Genomic DNA, 21,212 nt, shown 5'->3' on the forward strand with positions numbered 1-21,212 from the left:
ACCAGCGACCTCCCAGTGACTTACCAGCGATCCTTATCAGGTCACATCGTTTTCGGGATCACTGGTAAGTCGTTACATGTGACGGGGGCTTTACACAAAGACAAAATGGAGTGTAGATTTAACAAAATGAATTCTGCTCTCATTCAAGCAATACACAAATGGATGAGTAAAGCATACAACTTGGCTATAAAAAAAAAGAAAAAAAAAAATTCTCCATCAAAAATTAAAAAAATGTTTAAAAAAAATGTGTAAAAAAATGAATAATTTGTAAATGATCCGTTATAACAAGTACACAACCGTAATGACATAAAATGAACTCTTTATTAACAGATAGTAAAAGTCTATTAATATTTACTAAAACAGACATTCTATTCATGACTATGGCTTCACTCCTGTGTAATAAGCCTTGATTTCCGAGCAAAACATTTCCCACATTCTGAACATGAATATGGCTTCTCTCCTGTGTGAATTCTCTCATGTCTAATATGTGCTTTCAGAGCATAACATTTCCCACATTCTGAACATGAATATGGCTTCACTCCTGTGTGAATTCTCTCATGTGTAATGAGACTTGATTTGGCAGCAAAACATCTCACATTCTGAACATGAATATAGCTTCTCTCCTGTGTGAATTCTCTCATGTCTAATAATATGTGCTTTCCGAGCAAAACATTTCTCACATTCTGAACATGAATATGGCTTCACGCCTGTGTGAATGCTCTCATGTGTAATGAGACTTGATTTGTCAGCAAAACATTTCTCACATTCTGAACATGAATATAGCTTCTCTCCTGTGTGAATTCTCTCATGTCTAATAATATGTGCTTTCCGAGCAAAACATTTCCCACATTCTGAACATGAATATGGCTTCACTCCTGTGTGAATTCTCTCATGTTTAACAAGATCTGATTTGCAAGCAAAACATTTCTCACATTCTGAACATGAATATGGCTTCTCTCCTGTGTGAATTCTCTCATGTTTAACAAGATCTGATTTGCAAGCAAAACATTTCTCACATTCTGAACACGAATATGGCTTCACGCCTGTGTGAATGCTCTCATGTGTAATGAGACTTGATTTGTCAGCAAAACATTTCTCACATTCTGCACATGAATATGGCTTCATTCCTGTGTGAATTCTCTCATGTCTAATAAGATGTGATTTCCGAGCAAAACATTTCTCACATTCTGAACATGAATATAGCTTTTCTCCTGCGTGAATTCTCTCATGTTTAATGAGATTTGATTTGCAAGCAAAACATTTCTCACATTCTGCACATGAATATGGCTTCATTCCTGTGTGAATTCTCTCATGTCTAATGAGATTTGATTTGTTAGCAAAACATTTCCCACATTCTGCACATGAATATGGCTTCGCTTCTTTGTTACTTTCACTTTCCTTAGCATTCTGTGTGGAACTCCTGGTACCGTCATCTGCCATAAATAAAATTGAAGTTATAAGCTTTTAATAATATAACCTCAAACATACACACACACATAAATCCATACAAATTCCAAAGAAAGTGTGTAGTGTTCTACTTTAAAAGGCCTATGTGACAGAAAATACCCAAAATGACATCATTTTAAAAGGGCTCAAAATGACATTCAATAAAACATATCTACAAAAGCATATACAGTGGCACTCAATAATATAAGGATACTTTGGCACTGCATTACTGCTGTAGGAATATTAGAAAAAAGGGATTAATACATAGGTAATGAGAAAAATGAGTAAAACGACATAGGCATTGCATTACTGCTTTAGAGATATTTGTAAAGTGAGATTCTTAGTTTATGTATTGACCAATCCATGTGAGCCCGATAACCGTGACAAGCACCTGACCAAGCACTCTGCCCTATAGCCAGGGTGTGTCCACCATCTTATTTAGCCAGGAAGCAGAAATGCAGATTTTTTAACCACACAGAGGCATTTAAGGTTAGGTTCCCAATAGAATAAGATCACCTTGTCAAGGTGATCGGGCTCACATGGATTGGCCAATACATAAGCTAAGAATCTCTCTTTGCAAATACCTCTAAAGCAGTAATGCAATGCCTATGTCTTTTTACTCATTTTTCACATTAGCTATGTATTTATCCCTTTTTTGTAATATTCCTACAGCAATAATGCATCACAGAAATTAAAGCAATGTGGAAGGAAAAAAAAAAAACATTTTAATTTTTCCCACAAAAGTGTTGCTTTACCACAAATTTTTATTTTCCCAAGGGTAAGATGAGAAAATGGACCATATAATTCTGTTGTGCAATTTCTCATGTGTACGCCGATATCCCAGGACTCGGAAGGGAAGGAGCACCATTTGACTTTTGGAGACCAGAACTGGCTGAACTAGAGGATGCCATGTCATGTTTGTAAAGCCCTTGATGTGCCTAAACAGTGGAACACCCCACAAATTATCTCATTTTGAAATCTACACCACTGAAGGAATGTATCTAGGTGTGGAGATCATAGAAGTACCCTTATATAGGGCAAGGGGTCTTTAGCAGACCCCAGCTATTATGGCGACCCATATGCACCCAATGATAAATGTTGCTGGGGGTGTTGGATATGTGGAACGTTGTACCCCATAGGCTGCAAGCTGCGAATGCTGCTGTCAAAGATTGAAAAGTTAACAGCAGTGGGTGAAGCTTACCTCCACTGAATAGACATCATCTGCTGCCAATAATGGAGACTCAGCTTCTGAGCCCACAAGAAGCAATAGGATGTAATAATACGTTACATATCGAGAAGGGGTTAAAGAAAACTTGGCAGCTACAAAAACACTGTTTACCTGCAGATATAGAGGTAATCTGAGTACCTAGCATTTAAATGATATTTATCTGGTTTATTAGAACAGTGTGTGACGCTAATCACTGCACGGACAAGCCGTGAGGCAGGGTTGTCAAATGTTCTGGGGTCAGATACAAAGAGAACATGCCGTGAACTAAGGGGAAAGACAAAGGCGTAGTCAGCTCTGGGGTCAGAATATCAGGAGGATAGCGGATATGGGCAAATGGATGGTCAGAGGAGGTCCAAGGTCTCCCAGCTATAGATCAGAGCACAGATAACCAAGGCCCACATTCGCAGGGAGCCACAGTGGCATCTGACTGTGTTCACAGACAACCTAAAATTAGTTTCTCAGCCTCAGCTGAGTGTTTTACACTGTTTTCCTGTCGTGTGGAGTGGTTTGTGGCTTCTTGAGACTCAGGGGGCTAATTTCTTTTCAGCTGTCTTCTCCCCATTTAAGGTTTGAGATTCCTCTTGTTACTGCAGATGATACCTTCAGTTTATGCTCCTGTCATTCCGGTTTTTGTGGCGATTCTTTGTGGGGTTTGCATCTCCACTCCCGGTGGGGGGGCAGGGGGGGTTATATCATGGTTTGGACAGGTGTTAGTGTGGCACCCCAGGGTTCAGTTGCCACAAATATACCTGTACCCGGGGCAGGGAAGGATCTCCACATCAGGTAATCCCACATACAACACTTCCACTCCAAGCCTGGAGGGGGAGCTCTAAAAGCAGAGTTCAGGTGAGGTCCCCTTTAAATCCAGGTTTGGAGGCGGAGTTAAACAGACAGTTGGAGAAAAGGAGACTGTGCGAGCAGAGAGTGAGGGAAGACATCAAAATGGAGAGGGCTGTGCTTAGCCCGTACGAGCAACTGTGGGACCGCCTGAGGGGTCAGGAGTGAGGCAAAAGAGGAGTGACCGGGGAGGTGGAGCCAGATCGGTTCATCCCCAAGGAACAGCGCTGATTACCGGACACCGGCGTCCGAGTTTGTGAGGGATCTAATCTACCCAGCAATAAAGACCGGAGGCCAGGGAGACTCCAGGTCTCCTGGCCGCAGCAGCACCTGAAGGCAAAGCCGCTACACAGAGCTTAGGGACCGCAGCGAGTACAGCAGTGCCCCTTAGAGAAGCTCCTGCCGCCTGCCATACAGGTGAAGACAGTGAGAGAGGGACAAGGTATAGCTACAGGCAGCCTAGTACAAAGAAGAGAGACAGCACAGCAGGGAGGCCACACAACTAACCTGGTGCAGAGATCCTGAACTGTTCCCAGATTACCCAAAAACTGTCACATCAGAAACTGAACCCATTTTTAATAACACCTGCAAGTAAAACCTGGTCAGAGTTAATGAATTGGTGTGACGCACTTTATTTCTTCATCTGAGGAGCCATAGGCTGCTACACTAAAGTGACAGTTGAAAAGGCTGTGAGGAAAAACCGCCATATCTGTGTAGAGACTGCTAAAACTGCCCTGGGGATCCCGCTTCACCTACGGGAAGCGTAAACAACTGGCTGCCTAACCATCACCCCAGAGGTCTGACCTGCAGCCCCAGTAACCATACTGGAACCGTAGGTGGCGTCACGAAAGTTTTATTTTTTTTAAATTTTCTTTATTATTATTATTTACTGACTTTCAGCGAACACCAGGGCCATGGAACCGGGCACAGGCCCCCGTGACATAATCCCATTAACCAACACCTGGAACCGAGTACCCCACGGCCCTGGGGCGGGTCACTAGGGTTAAGCTGGAGGTCCAGACCTGGATACCATCAAGCCTACCTCTGGGATCAGGGACAGCACAAGTTCCCTAGTTTGAGGGCCCGTTTTAGGGTCCCTGCTCCAGCTATCCTGGCACCTCCATGATACTCTGGGTTTAGGACTGATTACTCAGAACAGGGAACCCCTGAAGAAACCAAGCACCTCCCAGTTTCAGATTGAACTGAGCTTTCGCTCAACAAACAGCTTGGCACGACCCGGATTCCATAGGGAGCCAAAATTGTCACTGACAGTGTACAAGACAGAGGATAGAGTGTGACACAGTAACTACAAGGAGAAAATGCAGTTACTTTCTCCCAGCAGCTGCTCACTTCCAGTCACCAGCACAGTGGGAGAGGCTGGAACAGTCACCACTCACTACATAGTGAGTGCACAGTAATCAACAATCTGGTTCCTTGGCTGACAGCCTGTGAGTGAGTGTTACTGTTTCCCGCACTGCATCGGTGACTGTATACGAGCGGCAGCAGGGAGAATGTAAATTCATTATCTCCTTGCAGCTGGGAATGTGACTGTTCTCCTTGTTATTTAATGGTGACTCTTCACTGATGAGGGTTACCTGTGGAAAGGTCTCTACTCCGTTCATCACCCCGCACATCCATTTCTCCTTTTTCCATTGTGTCTGCAGCGTTCTGCATATCTTTTCCCTGAATTTCAAAGCTGTAAAATAAATAATGTAAAAGTTACGGACAGAAGGAAAAGTCATGTGGAAGGTTCTAGATGGACGCTTCTGCTACCAGAGCCGTGTGGCCCGAGACCAATCCATGCATGGCCTCTACGCCTCCTATATCCCCCGTGCGGCCCCAGAGTCAGTTCAGCAGGGATAGAAGCAGACGTGGCAGGATCCACTTAGTGTGGTACATTATGACATTGGGATTTCCTTCATTGTTTGGACGCCCTAATGCTTATTTTTCCATCATTTTAGAATTGGTTTAGTCACAATGTTATATTTTTGAAAGTCTTTTTGAGGAAAATTAGTTTTATTCAATTGTTTTTCTTTAACGGGACGAACAGAGGTGTACATAGAATAATGGGACCCCATAGCGGAAGTTCTAATTGGTACCCCCCTCCCCCAAAAATAAAAATGTAATTAATATTCAACTGGGTCATATAAGAACCTCTCACAACTTTACAGCCCTTACAAAGTAACTTTCCTCCTAATGAAGCCCAAAGATTCCCCTTTCACTGCCCCATAATGTATAATACAAGCGCTGTATGATACCTCCACAGTCACTTCCTCCACACCAGGGCTGAGGAGAAAAACGAGAAGTTTCCATCCAATATCTATACAGACACATCTGCAGGTTTTTCCCTCCGCTCTCTATACAGACACATCTGCAGGTTTTTCCCTCCGCTCTCTATACAGACACATCTGCAGGTTTTTCCCTCCGCTCTCTATACAGACACATCTGCAGGTTTTTCTCACTATCTGACATCAAAATCAGAATAAAGTGAAGAAATAAATCTGGCATTCAAAATATTTTCAATTTTTTTTTTATTTTTTAAATCCAGTGAATAAAGACCACAATGTGAGTCAATCAGTGACGTTTCGGTCCTTCCTTGGACCTTTATAAAACTCACACTATAAAGATACATAAGAAAAATACAAAGTGAATATTATGGGATATTGCAGCCGCTGGGGACGTGGCCATGATCCAATTGTGCCCATTTTCTGTTCTATAGATAAATCTTTTCTATGTTTCCACAAGTAATATGTATGATGTTTCCTCTAATATTCATGCACCGTATTTTTCGGACTATAAGACGCACCCTGGTTTTAGAGCAGGAAAATAGAAAATAAAATTTTAAGCAAAAAATGTGGTCATGACACTTATGGGGCGAGGATCTGCTGCTGACACTGTTATGGGTTAATGTCCCCAAATTCTCTACTAGGATACCCCATCCTGGTAATGATCCTCCTGCCTTGTATATAGAGTATATACCCCCATCCTTGCTCATATACCCCCATCCTTGCTCATATACCCCCATCCTTGCTCATAATATACCCCGATCCTGCTATACACCCCCATGCTGGTATACGGCCCGCATCCTGTGGCACATAAAAAAAATAATAAACGTTCATACTCACCTTACCTCACTCCCTGCAGCCCCTCCTCCCGTCTGTGTCAGCAGCAGCGCCGCTGAGTGGAGCCGTCCCCGTTCCCCTGCAGTACCGCAATCTCCTCCTGGCTGCCGGCGGCCAGCCAGGAGGAGATCGCGGTACTGTAGGGGAACGGGGACAGGTGAGTATACTGATTCCCTGCACCCCGCGCTGATGATGATGCACGGGGAGCAGTGAATACAGCCGCACATGATCACTCCAGGCTGTAGTTGCCAGGGGTGATCATGCGGCCGGCTGTTTATCCCTCGCCCATCATCCCGTCCACCTGTCAGCGCTGAGAGATGGGCGTGCATATGGAATGAGTGGGACCACGTGGTCACAGCAGGCGCTGCTGCAGCCTGCTCGTGCCCCCGATGACCCGCTCCACCGCAGCACCCTCATTCCCCGCAGCCCTACATTCAGACCATAAGACGCACCCCCCAATTTCCCCCAACATTTGGGGGGAAAAAAGTGCGTCTTATGGTCCGAAAAATACGGTACCTTTGAGAGAATATTCACTTTGTATTTTTCTTATGTATCTTTATAGTGAGTTTGATAAAGGTCCAAGGAAGGACCGAAACGTCACTGATTGACGCACATTGTGGTCTTTAGTCACTGGATATAAAAACCCCAGATGTGCATCCATCCTTCCTACAGGCCCACCCCAGGTGTGCCCCCATCCATCAATCCATCCTTCCTACAGCACCCCCCCCAACTTGCAGTCTCTCCCCCCTGCGAGCCCTCCCCCAACGTGCAGTCTCTCCCCCCTGCGAGCCCCCCACAGCTTGCAGTCTCTCCCCCTGCGAGCCCCCCCAAACGTGCAGTCTCTACCCCTGCGAACCCCCCTCAACGTGCAGTCTCTCCCCCCTGCGAACCCCCCCCAACGTGCAGTCTCTCCCCCTCAACGTGCAGTCTCTCCCCCTCAACGTGCAGTCTCTCCCCCTCAACGTGCAGTCTCTCCCCCTCAACGTGCAGTCTCTCCCCCTCAACGTGCAGTCTCTCCCCCCCAACGTGCAGTCTCTCCCCCCCAACGTGCAGTCTCTCCCCCCTGCGAGCCCCCCCTCAACGTGCAGTCTCTCCCCCCTGCGAGTCCCCCCCCCCCCAACGTGCAGTCTCTCCCCCCTGCGAGTCCCCCCCCAACGTGCAGTCTCTCCCCCCCAACGTGCAGTCTCTCCCCCCTGCGAGCCCCCCCCCCAACGTGCAGTCTCTCCCCCCTGCGAGCCCCCCCCCAACGTGCAGTCTCTCCCCCCTGCGAGCCCCCCCAACGTGCAGTCTCTCCCCCCTGCGAGCCCCCCCCCAACGTGCAGTCTCTCCCCCCTGCGAGCCCCCCCCCAACGTGCAGTCTCTCCCCCCTGCGAGCCCCCCCCAACGTGCAGTGTCTCCCCCCCTGCGAGCCCCCCCCCCAACGTGCAGTCTCTCCCCCCCTGCGAGCCCCCCCCCCAACGTGCAGTCTCTCCCCCCTGCGAGCCCCCCCCCAACGTGCAGTCTCTCCCCCCTGCGAGCCCCCCCCCCCCCCAACGTGCAGTCTCTCCCCCCTGCGAGCCCCCCCCCCCCAACGTGCAGTCTCTCCCCCCTGCGAGCCCCCCCCCCAACGTGCAGTCTCTCCCCCCTGCGAGCCCCCCCCCCAACGTGCAGTCTCTCCCCCCTGCGAGCCCCCCCCCCCAACGTGCAGTCTCTCCCCCCTGCGAGCCCCCCCCCCAACGTGCAGTCTCTCCCCCCTGCGAGCCCCCCCCCCCAACGTGCAGTCTCTCCTCCCTGCGAGCCCCCCCCCCAACGTGCAGTCTCTCCCCCCTGCGAGCCCCCCCCCAACGTGCAGTCTCTCCCCCCTGCGAGCCCCCCCCCAACGTGCAGTCTCTCCCCCCTGCGAGCCCCCCCCCAACGTGCAGTCTCTCCCCCCTGCGAGCCCCCCCCCAACGTGAAGTCTCTCCCCCCTGCGAGCCCCCCCATTGTACAGCCTCTTTCCGTTAACCCGCTCCATCGTGCAGCATCGCCCAGTGTAAGCCCCCCCAATATACAGCATCGCCCCCTGCCCTGTGTAGCCCCCCAATATGCAGCATCGCCCCCTGCCCTGTGTAGCCCCCCATATCCCCCTTCCTTATGGAAGCCTCCACAGCCCTGTGCTGCAGCTTCAGCACCTTCCCTGTGATATATACACGAGCTGCAGCCCCCAGTAGTGACAGGAGACACTTTTATTTCTTCCCCCAAAATCCAGTGTGACCTCAGCTCTATAACTAATGAGGAAAAGCTGAATCTTCCCCACCTCAGGGTCAGGATCCGTCCGCGCTGCACAGGAGCCCGAGCACTGCTGCTTCCGGTCAAAGATCGGCACAGCAGGAGGAGGCCCCGCCCCTTCCGGTGACGTCATTCCCTCAAACAAATCAACTCCATTCTAGACGCTGCCCTCTGGCCACTGGGATGGTAGATGCTAGAGAATACAGGCTGCTTTCTGGTATGACGTCACTTCCGGGGCGTATTCAGGTACTGTTAGGGGGCGTGTCCTTTATTCAGCGCGGCCTGTATCTCTAGGCTCAACCGATCTGGATTTTGGGGTAAGAAATAAAAGTGTCTCCTGTCACTACTGGGGGCTGCAGCTCGTGTATATATCACAGGGAAGGGGCTGAAGCTGCAGCACAGGGCTGTGGAGGCTTCCATAAGAAAGGGGGGGGGGGGTTACTACAGGGTACAGGGGGTGATGCTGTGGAGGGTTCCATAATGTGTGGGGGTTACACTAGGCAGGAGGCGACCCTGCATGTTTTGGGGGGGTTGCAGGAGGCAATGTGGAATGTTTTTGGGGGCTTGCACTTGCCAGCGAGCAACTCCTCACGTTTGGGGGGGCTTGCACTGAGCAGGGGGCGACGCTGCATGTTTGGGGGGGGCTCACTCAGGGCAGGGGGCGACGCTGCACGTCTGTGGGGGGCTCGCGGAGGTCGACGCTGCACGTTTGGGGTGGGCTCACTCTGGGCAGGGGCGACGCTGCATGTCTGGGGGGGTGCTCGCGGAAGGCGACGCTGCACATTTGGGGGGGGGGGCTCTCCCTGGGCAGCGGGGCATTGGTGCGTGTTGTGGGGGCTCTCGCTGGGCAGCGGGGCATTGGTGCATATTGTGGGGGCTCTCGCTGGGCAGCGGGGCATTGGTTCGTATTGTGGGGGCTCTCGCGGGGCAGCGGTGCCTGTTGCGGGGGCTCTCACTGGGCAGCGGGGGGCTCTCCCTGCCCAGCTAGACCTCCCGCAGCGCCCCCGCTGCACATTGTGGGGTGGGCTCGCACTGGGCAGGGGGCGATGCTGCACATTGTGGGGTGGGCTCGCACTGGGCAGAGGGCGACGCTGCACATTGTGGGGTGGGCTCGCACTGGGCAGAGGGCGACGCTGCACATTGTGGGGTGGGCTCGCACTGGGCAGGGGGCGACGCTGCACATTGTGGGGTGGGCTCGCACTGGGCAGGGGGCGACGCTGCACATTGTGGGGTGGGCTCGCACTGGGCAGGGGGCGACGCTGCACATTGTGGGGTGGGCTCGCACTGGGCAGGGGGCGACGCTGCACATTGTGGGGTGGGCTCGCACTGGGCAGGGGGCGACGCTGCACATTGTGGGGTGGGCGCGCACTGGGCAGGGGGCAACGCTGCACATTTTGTTGGCTTGCAGGGGGCTGTGTTGCACTTTGGGGGGCCTTGCAGGGTGCAGTTGGTAGGGGGCAGCGCGTTTGGGAGGTTCGCACTGGACAGGTGGCTATACTGCACATTTGGGGGTGCTTGCAGGGGGCGATGCACGTTTGGGAGGCTCGCATTGGGCAGAGGGCGACGCTGCACATTGTGGGGTGGGCTCGCACTGGGCAGGGGGCGACGCTGCACATTGTGGGGTGGGCTCGCACTGGGCAGGGGGCGATGCTGCACATTGTGGGGTGGGCTCGCACTGGGCAGGGGGCGACGCTGCACATTTTGTTGGCTTGCAGGGGGCTGTGTTGCACTTTGGGGGGCCTTGCAGGGTGCAGTTGGTAGGGGGCAACGTTGCACGTTGGGGGGGCTTGTGCTGGGCAGGGGGCTGTGTTGCACGTTGGGGGGGCTCGTGCTGGGCAGGGGGCAGTGTTGCACGTTGGGGGGGGCTCGTGCTGGGCAGGGGGCCGTGTTGTACATTGGGGGGGGCTCGTAGGGAGAGAGACTGCACGTTGGGGGGGGGGGGCTCGCAGGGAGACAGACTGCACGTTGGGGGGGGGCTCGCAGGGAGACAGACTGCACGTTGGGGGGGGCTCGCAGGGAGAGAGACTGCACGTTGGGGGGGGGGCTCTCAGGGAGAGAGACTGGACGTTGGGGGGGGCTCGCAGGGAGAGAGACTGCACGTTGGGGGGGCTCGCAGGGAGAGAGACTGCACGTTGGGGGGGGGGGGCTCGCAGGGAGAGAGACTGCACGTTGGGGGGGGGCTCGCAGGGAGAGAGACTGCACGTTGGGGGGGGCTCGCAGGGAGAGAGACTGCACGTTGGGGGGGCTCGCAGGGAGAGAGGCTGCACGTTGGGGGGGGCTCGCAGGGAGAGAGGCTGCATGTTGGGGCGGGGGGGGCTTGCACAGGGAACTCTGTGTGTTATTAATCTTCTCCCTTTGTTTTTCAAATACAGTTTGTGACTACTGGCATCTGGGTGTAATTGCCCCCCGTCGTCCCACCTTAGAGACTGAGAGAACAGTGTGGTGTAATGCACATCCTCCTCCTGTGTCCTCCAATGTATTCAACGAGAGAGGATTTTTATGGTAAATGGTGAAATACAATTTTTACACCTAAAACGCACGAGACTCCGATACAAAAGATTTTTTTTTCTTTCATTGTTGCCGATGTCCAACATGGCTTAATTCTACGTATTGATTTGTAAAGTTGATTGTTACAGTATATTTGTACTTCTGTCTCCCCCACCCTCATTACCCTGTAGACTGTAGCCCCCGAGGGCAGGGTCCGCTCCCCTCTGTACCCGTCTGTCAGGGCTGGTTTATTCACTGTAATTTATATCTGTATTTTGTGTTACCCGTTCCCATGTACAGCATGGAATCAATGTTCTCTATAAAAATAAAACTGTATAAATATTTCTCCTCTTTGTTAGAATTATTGATACTTGTTTAATAAAACTGTTGTAGACGTATGGGCTGAATGTTCATCTCTATAATGATAACGCTCGGTGTGACATTAGTGATCAGTCGCTGCCGGTTGGATCGGTATCGGGCTGCGGTCACACATTGCCGGTTGGATCTGTATCGGGCTGCGGTCACACATTGCTGGAGGTAGTTTCCACAATCCTCACATGTAGACCCACAGTAAATTGATCAGATCTCGCTGACAGTTTATTTTCTGTCTTTAGCAGCCCCTGATCCTCTTATGCCCCACATATATTAGGCCCCAGTCGTGTTTCTCGGTGTTTCCCTCTTTTTGTGGCAACATAACTCCATAAGGCTCACACCGCCTGATTCAGGTCATATGGGGCGAAATCTTTTTTTATTTATTTAAAGGGACGTAAGTCGCTGAGGGTCTGAAGCTGTTGTCACCACTGTTCCATAGGACAGGCTCTGGCAGAGGTCACACTACATATTTTACAGAGGGGTAACAATACTCCTTAGAAAGTTTGAGAAGTATTTTTAGCCGCTGAGGAAAACATCATAATTTGCAACAACACAAAACGATAGTACATACAGTAGATGGGTATCCATAAGGCCCCTTTCAGATGTCCGTGTTTAAACAGGTGCAAGTCACACATGACCTTATGGTCGTCCGTGTGGTATCGGTAAAAAAAGGAAAGGGCCATGGTTATTTGGCCCTTTCCAGCCTAAGGGCTCATGTGCACGTTGCGTACTTACATGCATTTACGCTGTGTATAGCACTGCATCGTAAATGCATGCGTCCTGTGTTCACTGCACAATCTATGTAATTGGGCATGAGACGTGCGCACATTGCTTTTTTTGAACACAGCGATTTGGGTGCTAAAATTTTTACCCAAATCCATTAATTCATAAAAGCAGCATGTCAATTCTTCCGTGCGTTATGGATGCAGCTCCCACTCTGTCTATGGTGGTTGCAGCATCCCGAGCGCAGGAAATCGGCTTTTTTTAACAAAAAAACTGCATCCATTATGCTGTGTTTCTGCAGCGATTTGAAGCGCACATGTGCTGTCAAATCGCTGCAGAATATTCGGCAGGTACGTGTGCGCATGAGCCCTTACAATAGCAGCCCACAGACGCCTGAAAAGTGGAACATCCATTAGAGGCGCCAATTCTGGTGCTGGACTCTGCTCTTCCCGTTGTTCTGGTGCGATGACAAATGGGGTAATATATGTAGGGTTGATGCCAGCTCCAGCTGGCATCAAGACTTGGTATTAGTAATGGGTGGCGTCTAGCAGACACTGCCATTACTAATCCAGTAGCTGAAATAAGAATAACAAGGTTTATTTGAACAACAAACCTCCGACTCGGCCCTCATTCACCAATTTATTTGATTTTTATAAATAAAAATTCTGCTGTAATCCATGGTGAGGTCCCATGACATTCCCCAAAAACAAACCTCAAAAGACATAAAAAGAATCATTCAATAAATAAAGACGAGACACCCTCTTTTCCAATTTATTTCTCTAGCAAAGCCCTAATCCTGGTCTGCCGAAATCCAATTGGGGGGTGGCCACGTCAATCCCACAACTGCTGTCACATTCAATGGAGAACAGAACGTTCCTCATTGATTGTGAGAGCGCACACACACTGCTGTGTATGCTTCAGTTCGGTGACCTGGATCTCATAAGGTGAGCTCAGGTCACCGCAGGGACGACCTCAGCAGTATGTGTGCGGGTGTGGCAGTGATGTCACGGGTTAATCAGAGTTCACAATGAATTCGGATCACATCCTGATGACACCCCTGTGACGTCCGCGGTACTGTGGGTGTCGCGGCAGTAACATCATGGGTTCATTAGAGTACCCAATGAACTTTGATGAACCCGTGAAGTCACTGTCACTACACCCGCAGTAGGGTGGGTGTCGTCAGGATATCATCAGAGTTCCTTGGATACTCCTGACCTCACTGCGCACACACTCCTGGATACTCACCTGTCCCCAGTGATGCTGTCCCTGGCACTGATGTCTCTGGTGCTGCTGCTTCTAGGTCCTCTGTGCAGTACATATTTATTGAGTATAATGAGCGGGAATCAGAAGCAAGTGACAGCAGAGCCGAAGACAGCAGGGCTGGAGACAAGGGAGTATAAAAAAATCATTTTATTTCAGACCCGTATTTTCTCCCGTACGTGTCATACAGATCACATCAGTGTGTGACACTCATGCTGCTGGAGAAAAAAACGGACATGTCTGCGTGCAAGGAAATGTGGGGCCACACGGTCCATGTAAAAACATGCATGTGTGAGGAACACTATAGAATAACATGAGTACGTGTGGCATCCGTGTTAAAAATGGATGTCACACATACCTGAAACATGGATAAATATTCCCTGCTTTCCCAATCAGTGCGGTCCCAGTGATCGGACACTGATCAGCAGGTGATCACCTGTCATATGGATAGGTTATAACTTGTTTTCACTACACAAACCCCTTTAAGGCCCGTAAACAATCCCTACAGTCATTTGTCCGACAGCTCTCTCTTGACTATCACAGGAGTGCTCGGCCAAATGTTCTGTGTTCTCTATCAGAGAGCAGATGTCGCCTCCTCTGGGGGTGGATTATTTTTCAAGAGAACAAAGGAATCAACAAGTGGAATTGCAATACGCCGGTTCCTTCCCTCCCTTTACATCCATTCTCGAGGTAAGTCGGGAAGCCCCATACTCATCGGATTGTTGTCTGATCCTGGCGACTTTAGCCCTATGTTTATGGGAGCCTTCATGTAATCTGTATAAGGGCTTATTCAAACATCTATGCACGTCGGTACAATCTCGGAACGCAATGCATGGACTAGCTGAGGCCATCCTTATAGACAATACTGTGAGCTCAGAAATCATGAACCTCAGTGCAGCAACTCCGATCTAGCCACCTCTGTAGTGAGATAGATTGGAGTTACTGTACAGAGGACGTTCCTTATAGACAGTGCTGGGAGATGAGACATCATGACCTTCAGTGCAGCAACTCTGATCTAGTCATATCTGTACTGAGAAAACTAGAATGAAGTTGCTGTACACAGTGTTTTCCTTAGGCCAGAGCCACACTAGCTTAAGGCATCAGATGCGATATGCTAATGGCACTCAGATCAGGTTCTGCTGCGAGTGTTAAGGGTACTTTACACGCTGCGAGCGTACCTGCCCCCGTCGGTTGTGCGTAATGGGCAAATCGTTGCCCGTGGTGCACAACATCGCTAACACCCGTCACACGGACTTACCTTCCCTGGGACGTCGCTCTGGCCCGCGATCCGCCTCCTTTCTAAGGGGGCGGTTCGTGCGGCGTCACAGCGATGTCGCACGGCAGCCGTCCAATAGCAGAGGCGGGTTGGAGATGAGCGGCCGGAACATCCCGCCCACCTTCTTCCTTCCTCATTGCCGGTGGACGCAGGTAAGGAGATGTTCGTCGTTCCTGCGGTGTCACACATAGCGATGTGTGCTGCCGCAGGAACGACGAACAACATCGTACCTACAGCAGCAACGATATTTGGAAAAGGAGCGATGTGTCAACGAGCAACGATTTTTCACGTTTTTGCGCTCGTTGATCGTCGCTACTTGGTGTCACATGCTGCGATGTCGCTAACGGCGCCGGATGTGCGTCACTAATGACGTGACCCCAACGATACATCATTAGCGATGTTGCAGCGTGTAAAGCACCCTTTAGTTGAGTGTCATTATACAGTGATCCGATCCAGTGATCGGATCACAGGTGCAGGGGAGAGGGAGGGATTAATCTCTCCATCTTCTCCATTACTTGCCTTTGCGTATATCCAGATGTCATCCGAGCGCAGTGCGGTTTTCTCGAGTAATACGCCAGTGTGACTCTGGCCTTATAGACAGTGCAGTGCCCAGAAATCATGAACCTCAGTGCAACAACTGCGATCTAGTCATCTCTGTACTGAGCAGTGGTGTAACTAGAGTTTGATGGGCCCCAGTGCGAAGTTTGGACCTGCCCCCCCCCCCCCCCCCCAACACAGACACACGGGGTACGGGATAATGACACCGACACTCGGGGTACAGGATAATGACGTTAACACTTGGCTCTTTCCCTCAGCACCCAGCTTCCCTATGCTCTGATATACATCTTTCTCTCAGCACCCAGCTTTCCCATATCAGAGCATTGGGAAGCTGGGTGCTGCGGGAAAGAGCCTCTTTCCATCAGCACAAAACTTTCCCATCCCAAGCTTGTGTCTTTGTCCCCCCTCGTATATATATTTCTCCAAATCCTATAATGGCCCCCACATAGCCTTCCATATAGTATATTCGGTCCCACATAACCCTTCATATTATTAGAATGCACCCCATAGTCCTCCTTGTATTATAATGCATTTCCCATAATACTCCATGTATAAGATAGATCTCATAGTACTCCATATATTATAATACAACTCCCATAGTCCTCCATGTATTACAATTCACCTCACAGTCCTCCATATATTACAATGCACCCCCATAGTCCTCCATGTTTTATAATGCACCCCCATAGTCCATGTATAAGGTAGCCCTCATAGGCCTTCATATATTATAATACAGCCCCCATAGTCATGCATGTATTATAATGCACCCCACAGCTCACCATGTATTCTAATGCAGACCCCATAGGTCTCTATGTATAATAATGCAGCCCCCATAATCCTGCAGATATTATAATGCAGCTCACATAGTACTCCATGTATTACTGTATAATGCACTCCCCATAGTCCTTCATGTATTGTAATGCAGCCCCCAAAGTCCTCTATATATAATGAACTCCATAGTCATCTATGTATAATTCACCCCATAGTACTCCATATATTACACTGCACCCAATAGTCCTCCTTATATTATACTGCACCCCATTGTTTTCCATATATTATAATGCATACCCATAGTCCTATATGTATTATAATGTAGTCCCCATAGTCTTTCCTATTGTATTATTCACCCCATAGTCCTTCATGTATTCTAATGCAGCCCCGTGGTCCATGTATAAGGTAACCCCATTAGTCCTCATATAATGCAGCCCCCATAGTCCTACATGTATTATAACGCAGCCCCATAGTCCTTCATATTGTATTATGCAGCCCCATAGTTCTCCATGTCTAACGCACCCCCTCATTCCATGTATAAGGTGTCCTTCATATTGTATTATGCAGCCCCATATTCCCGCATATATAATGCACCCCTATAGTCCATGTATAAGGTAACCCCATTAGTCCTCATAATATGCAACTCCTATAGTCCTGTATGTATTATAATGCACCCCATAGTCCTTCATATTGGATTATGCAACTCCATAGTCCTCCATGTATAATGCAGCCCTATATTCCATGTATAAGGGATCCTTCATATAGTATTATGCACCCTTTATATTCCTCCATATAGTATTATGCACCCCTTATATTCCTCCATATAGTATTATGTACCCCTTATATTCCTCCATATAGTAGTACACACCCCTTATATTCCTCCATATAAGAGTATGCACCCCTTATATTCTGCCACATACTAGTATGCAGCCCCCATATATAGTGCACCACCATATTGTGTGCCCCTATATAATATTGTGCTCCAACATATAGTTATATGCAGCCCCCATATACTAGTTTGCATCCCCCATATAGTAGTATGCTTCCCCATAGTCCTCTGGTCCTCCTGATTAAATACACAAATATACTCACTTCTCCTCATTCCCTCGCTGCTCCGGTCTCCTCCGCGTGTGTCCACTGTTCTGCAACAAACCACAATTTATTGAGGGCACCACAGATATCGAATGGGATCGAAACCAATTAACACACCAAAATTTGTAAAAAACAATTGAGAATGAGACAAGCGGTGTGTAAAAATAATTGGGATCACCAAAAATCAGAAGTAGAAATGTCTTTTATTTAACACGGTTTTAAGGACAGCAAACACAAGCCATTAAAAACATTTAGAAACCTGAATGGGATTCCTGTGCAATCTGCATCTCAGGGAGAGTGTGTGTGGTCAAGTTATTTATGTATAGGTATAACAAATTTTACTTTATTGGGCAACATTACAGGTGCGCCACCTAAACAAGATATTTCATCAATAGGTGCTCTTTCTTGGCCCCTATAGGACTAAAAATATGTTATATGCTTGCTTGATGAAAATATATATGGGTACACATACCGAAAAACTGTACCTATGCGGATATAATCAGTAAATGCTTGGCATGTGCATGCCACATTATAGTACTGTACTTACTCTGACAAAATCACAGTGTTTGGTGCATGTACGCTATATAATGGCACAATAAGGGTTAAAAAATCAACGGGCCAGTTTACTCTTTGTATCTCGCGCATTCGCCTATATACTATAATATCTAAATTGTATATACAGAATCAAAAGCATAGTTACGGAATCCCTATTGGATTGGTGCTGTATATAATGATAAAAACGGTCAAGTAATTGATTATTTTCCACATTTAGGAATAGCAGCGATACAAAACAACCTGCATTGCGCTTGCGCATTGTTTGATGGCCGTAATTGAACACACTCATAGTGGGTTTGATATTTCGACAGCAGAAAGGGACTTGATATCCATACCGCGCATGCGTGCTGTATAACGACTCCAGCAGTGGAAAAAAACCTTGCGGCGCCGTACCTTTCAATTTACATTCTGTGCATGCGCACTGACACACCGCTCATAGTGTGCAGCTGACGCATGCGTGATGTATGATGGCTCCAACAGCGAAAGAATCTTGCAACCCCGTATTTCTCAAGCCACATTCTGCGCGTGCGAATTGGCACACTATTCACAGTGTACAGCTGACGCACGCATGCGTACTCCAACACTTCCGGACGCCACGGCTTGCGGCTGCTCTGCACTCCAAGGTGACGGGTTATTGATTTTACTTTCATTTTTGGTATTTAAGAGGACACAAAACACTTTTTGTGCTCACATCTACCCCTAGCGAAGCAACAGGCGTGTGGCGATACGCGTGGGGTTTCCCACATTCCCGGACATTTTCCCTTTCTTCCCATTATGGAATGCACACTATGAGGGTAAACTATATATACTTCTCCTCGGTAACACTTGTCTGGTTTTTCTGTTAGACCAGCATGTGTAACCTTAGGGAGAGCGCATCCTTCTCATTCCACATCAACTAGGTTCCTTGAGATATTTTCCCAACTTGACTAATCTTTCCTCTACATAAACAAGAGGTTCATCGGGGCACTGCGAGTCTTAATTATAGACTCTGTAGCACACAGTTCTTCTGGGTATGTTTTTGATCCTTTACTCGCTTATTTATGTGCCCAGGTTCGTTTACTCTTCATACATCATTAGCAAGGATTTTATATTGTAATAGCAGGATGCTGGCTTATTGCCTGTTGTGCTTTTGGGGTTTTTTTGCCCTTATTTTTTGTCATGTTTGACTCATTAGAATTGCTTGTAAACCTGAGCCCGTTTTCTATTGGAGGACCTGTTTTTGTATATCTGTTGTATGCACACCCACTTTTGTATATATTGGAGGGATCATGTATCTCTTCCTGAGATGCATATTGCACAGGAATCCCTTTCGAGCTTTTAAATGTTTTTTTTTTTTTAATTCTTTATTTATTTAGAAACCATCATAACAACAAAATACAGGTCCATGGACCTAACGGCCCGTCTGCAATAATCACAGTCTGCTCAGAATAGAAAGTAAATTGAGACCAATCATATGCACAACTAGGTAAGGTATATAAGACGTACGCCCAATCCCGAACATCTACCTATGCAAGGTTCCCGTAAGGTTATTCTTTCTTATTTTTCTAAATGAAAAAGCACATTCTGCCTTAAGATATTAAGATACGCACGTTTGAAAAAAGAAGAAGAAAAGAAGACAAGATAGAAAAAGGAAGAGAATATAGAAGAGGCATAAGAGGATGAGCAGGGAAGAAGTGGGACGGGAGGAGGTAAGGTAGAAGGGTGGGGGGTAGAGGGGGGGAGGAGTAGGCGGACATTCATACTCGCTGTTTATCAGCACACTTACAGAAGTGCGGATTCGTTGGTTCCCGTGCCGTCTCCCACCAGCTCTCTATAGTCCCCTGTTTGTTGGAAGTCCATCCACCCCCGCCAGGTGGCCCAGAATTTCATATAGGAGTCATGCAGTGAGGAGGTCAGATCCTCCATATGCATTAGGTCATTGACCTTAGTGATCCACTGTGCCACAGTGGGGGGGTCTGAGATCTCCATCTCTCCGGGATACATAGTCTCGCTGCCATTATGAGGAACCTCCTCAGGGATCCTTTCTATGTTTTTAGTGGGGTCTCGCAGTGATGTAACAGGAAGATGGTTGGACCCATTTCCTCAGTGGTTCCTGTGACCAACCGGATGATATCAGACACACCTTTCCAGAACGGCTGGATCGCCTCGCATTCCCAAAACACGTGGCAGAGAGTACCCTCCTCCACACCACATCTCCAGCAAGTAGGATCCACCCATGGAAAAATGGCATGAATTCTAGATGGCACCCTGTACCATCTGGACAGCAATTTGTAACTGGCTTCCTGGAATCTGGAGCTAATGGATGAACTGTGTGCAAGCAGACAGATACGTTCCCACTGGTCAGAGGAGAGGCTCACGCCGAGGTCACTCTCCCACTTCGCTACAAATGATGGAGGAGGTTGGTCTGAAGGAGAGGATAACAAAAAATATACCGCGGATAACGAGTGTCGAGTCGGGCCTGTTCCCCCACAGATAATTTCAAATCGTGTCTTGGGCTGCTGGAAGTAGGCCCTATTTGGAATTTTACTGAGAAAATGTGCCAGCTGTAAACATCTCCAGCGTGGGATTGGCAATCGAGGGCCAACCCTCCCGATCTCCCAAGTCTTCTACCTGATCTATCCCATTGTGTATCCACAACTGAAATATGGGGTCCGTTCTTCCCGGCTCAAAAGAGGGATGGCTCAAGATAGGCATCATGCGGGAGTGAAGGGGGATCAATTCTGCACGCACCGGACCCGTATTGCAATACGTCACCGTAGGGCCAATAGTTGGATGTACCTTCAGCCCCGCAGGAGCCTCCGGAAGCACCCAAGGCAATTTATTTAGAGGTATTTGAGAAAAAGTCTGTTCAATTTGAACCCACACCTTCTGTGTACCGTTCCTGCACCAATCAATTACTCTGGTGAGGTGGCCTGCTAAATGGTAACGCTTCATGTCCGGCAGCCCGATCCCGCCTCTGCGTTTGGATCTAAATAGGGTGGTTCTCTTTAAGCGTACTGGTTTGCCCGCCCATATAAATGATGACTTAATTGACTCAAGTGTCCGGAAGAATGCGGTTGGAATTTTAATTGGGAGAGCTTGGAAAATGTATAAGAGCCTGGGCAGTATATTCATCTTAAAGATTTGATTTCTACCAAACCATGAGAACAGAGATTTTCCCCACCGGTCACAGTCTTTCCTAATAGATGCTAGCAAAGGTGGAAAATTATGGACATAGAGGAGGCCCAAGTCACTGGTA

General features: G+C 48.6%; 1 protein-coding gene across 1 annotated transcript in view; it reads right to left on the minus strand.

Moving 5' to 3' along the window:
- Positions 1-319: 319 nt before the first annotated feature.
- Positions 320-21,212, minus strand: part of LOC142289579 (uncharacterized) — a 128,122-nt gene continuing 107,229 nt past the window's right edge. Inside the window, 4 exon segments of the mRNA XM_075333599.1 lie at positions 320-594; positions 596-1,433; positions 5,107-5,207; positions 8,909-8,997. Coding sequence (XP_075189714.1) covers positions 387-594; positions 596-1,433; positions 5,107-5,207; positions 8,909-8,997 — 1,236 coding nt within the window. The 3' untranslated portion in view covers positions 320-386.

This window comes from Anomaloglossus baeobatrachus, unplaced genomic scaffold, assembly GCF_048569485.1.
Source record: "Anomaloglossus baeobatrachus isolate aAnoBae1 unplaced genomic scaffold, aAnoBae1.hap1 Scaffold_98, whole genome shotgun sequence".
NCBI classification, from domain to species: domain Eukaryota; kingdom Metazoa; phylum Chordata; class Amphibia; order Anura; family Aromobatidae; genus Anomaloglossus; species Anomaloglossus baeobatrachus.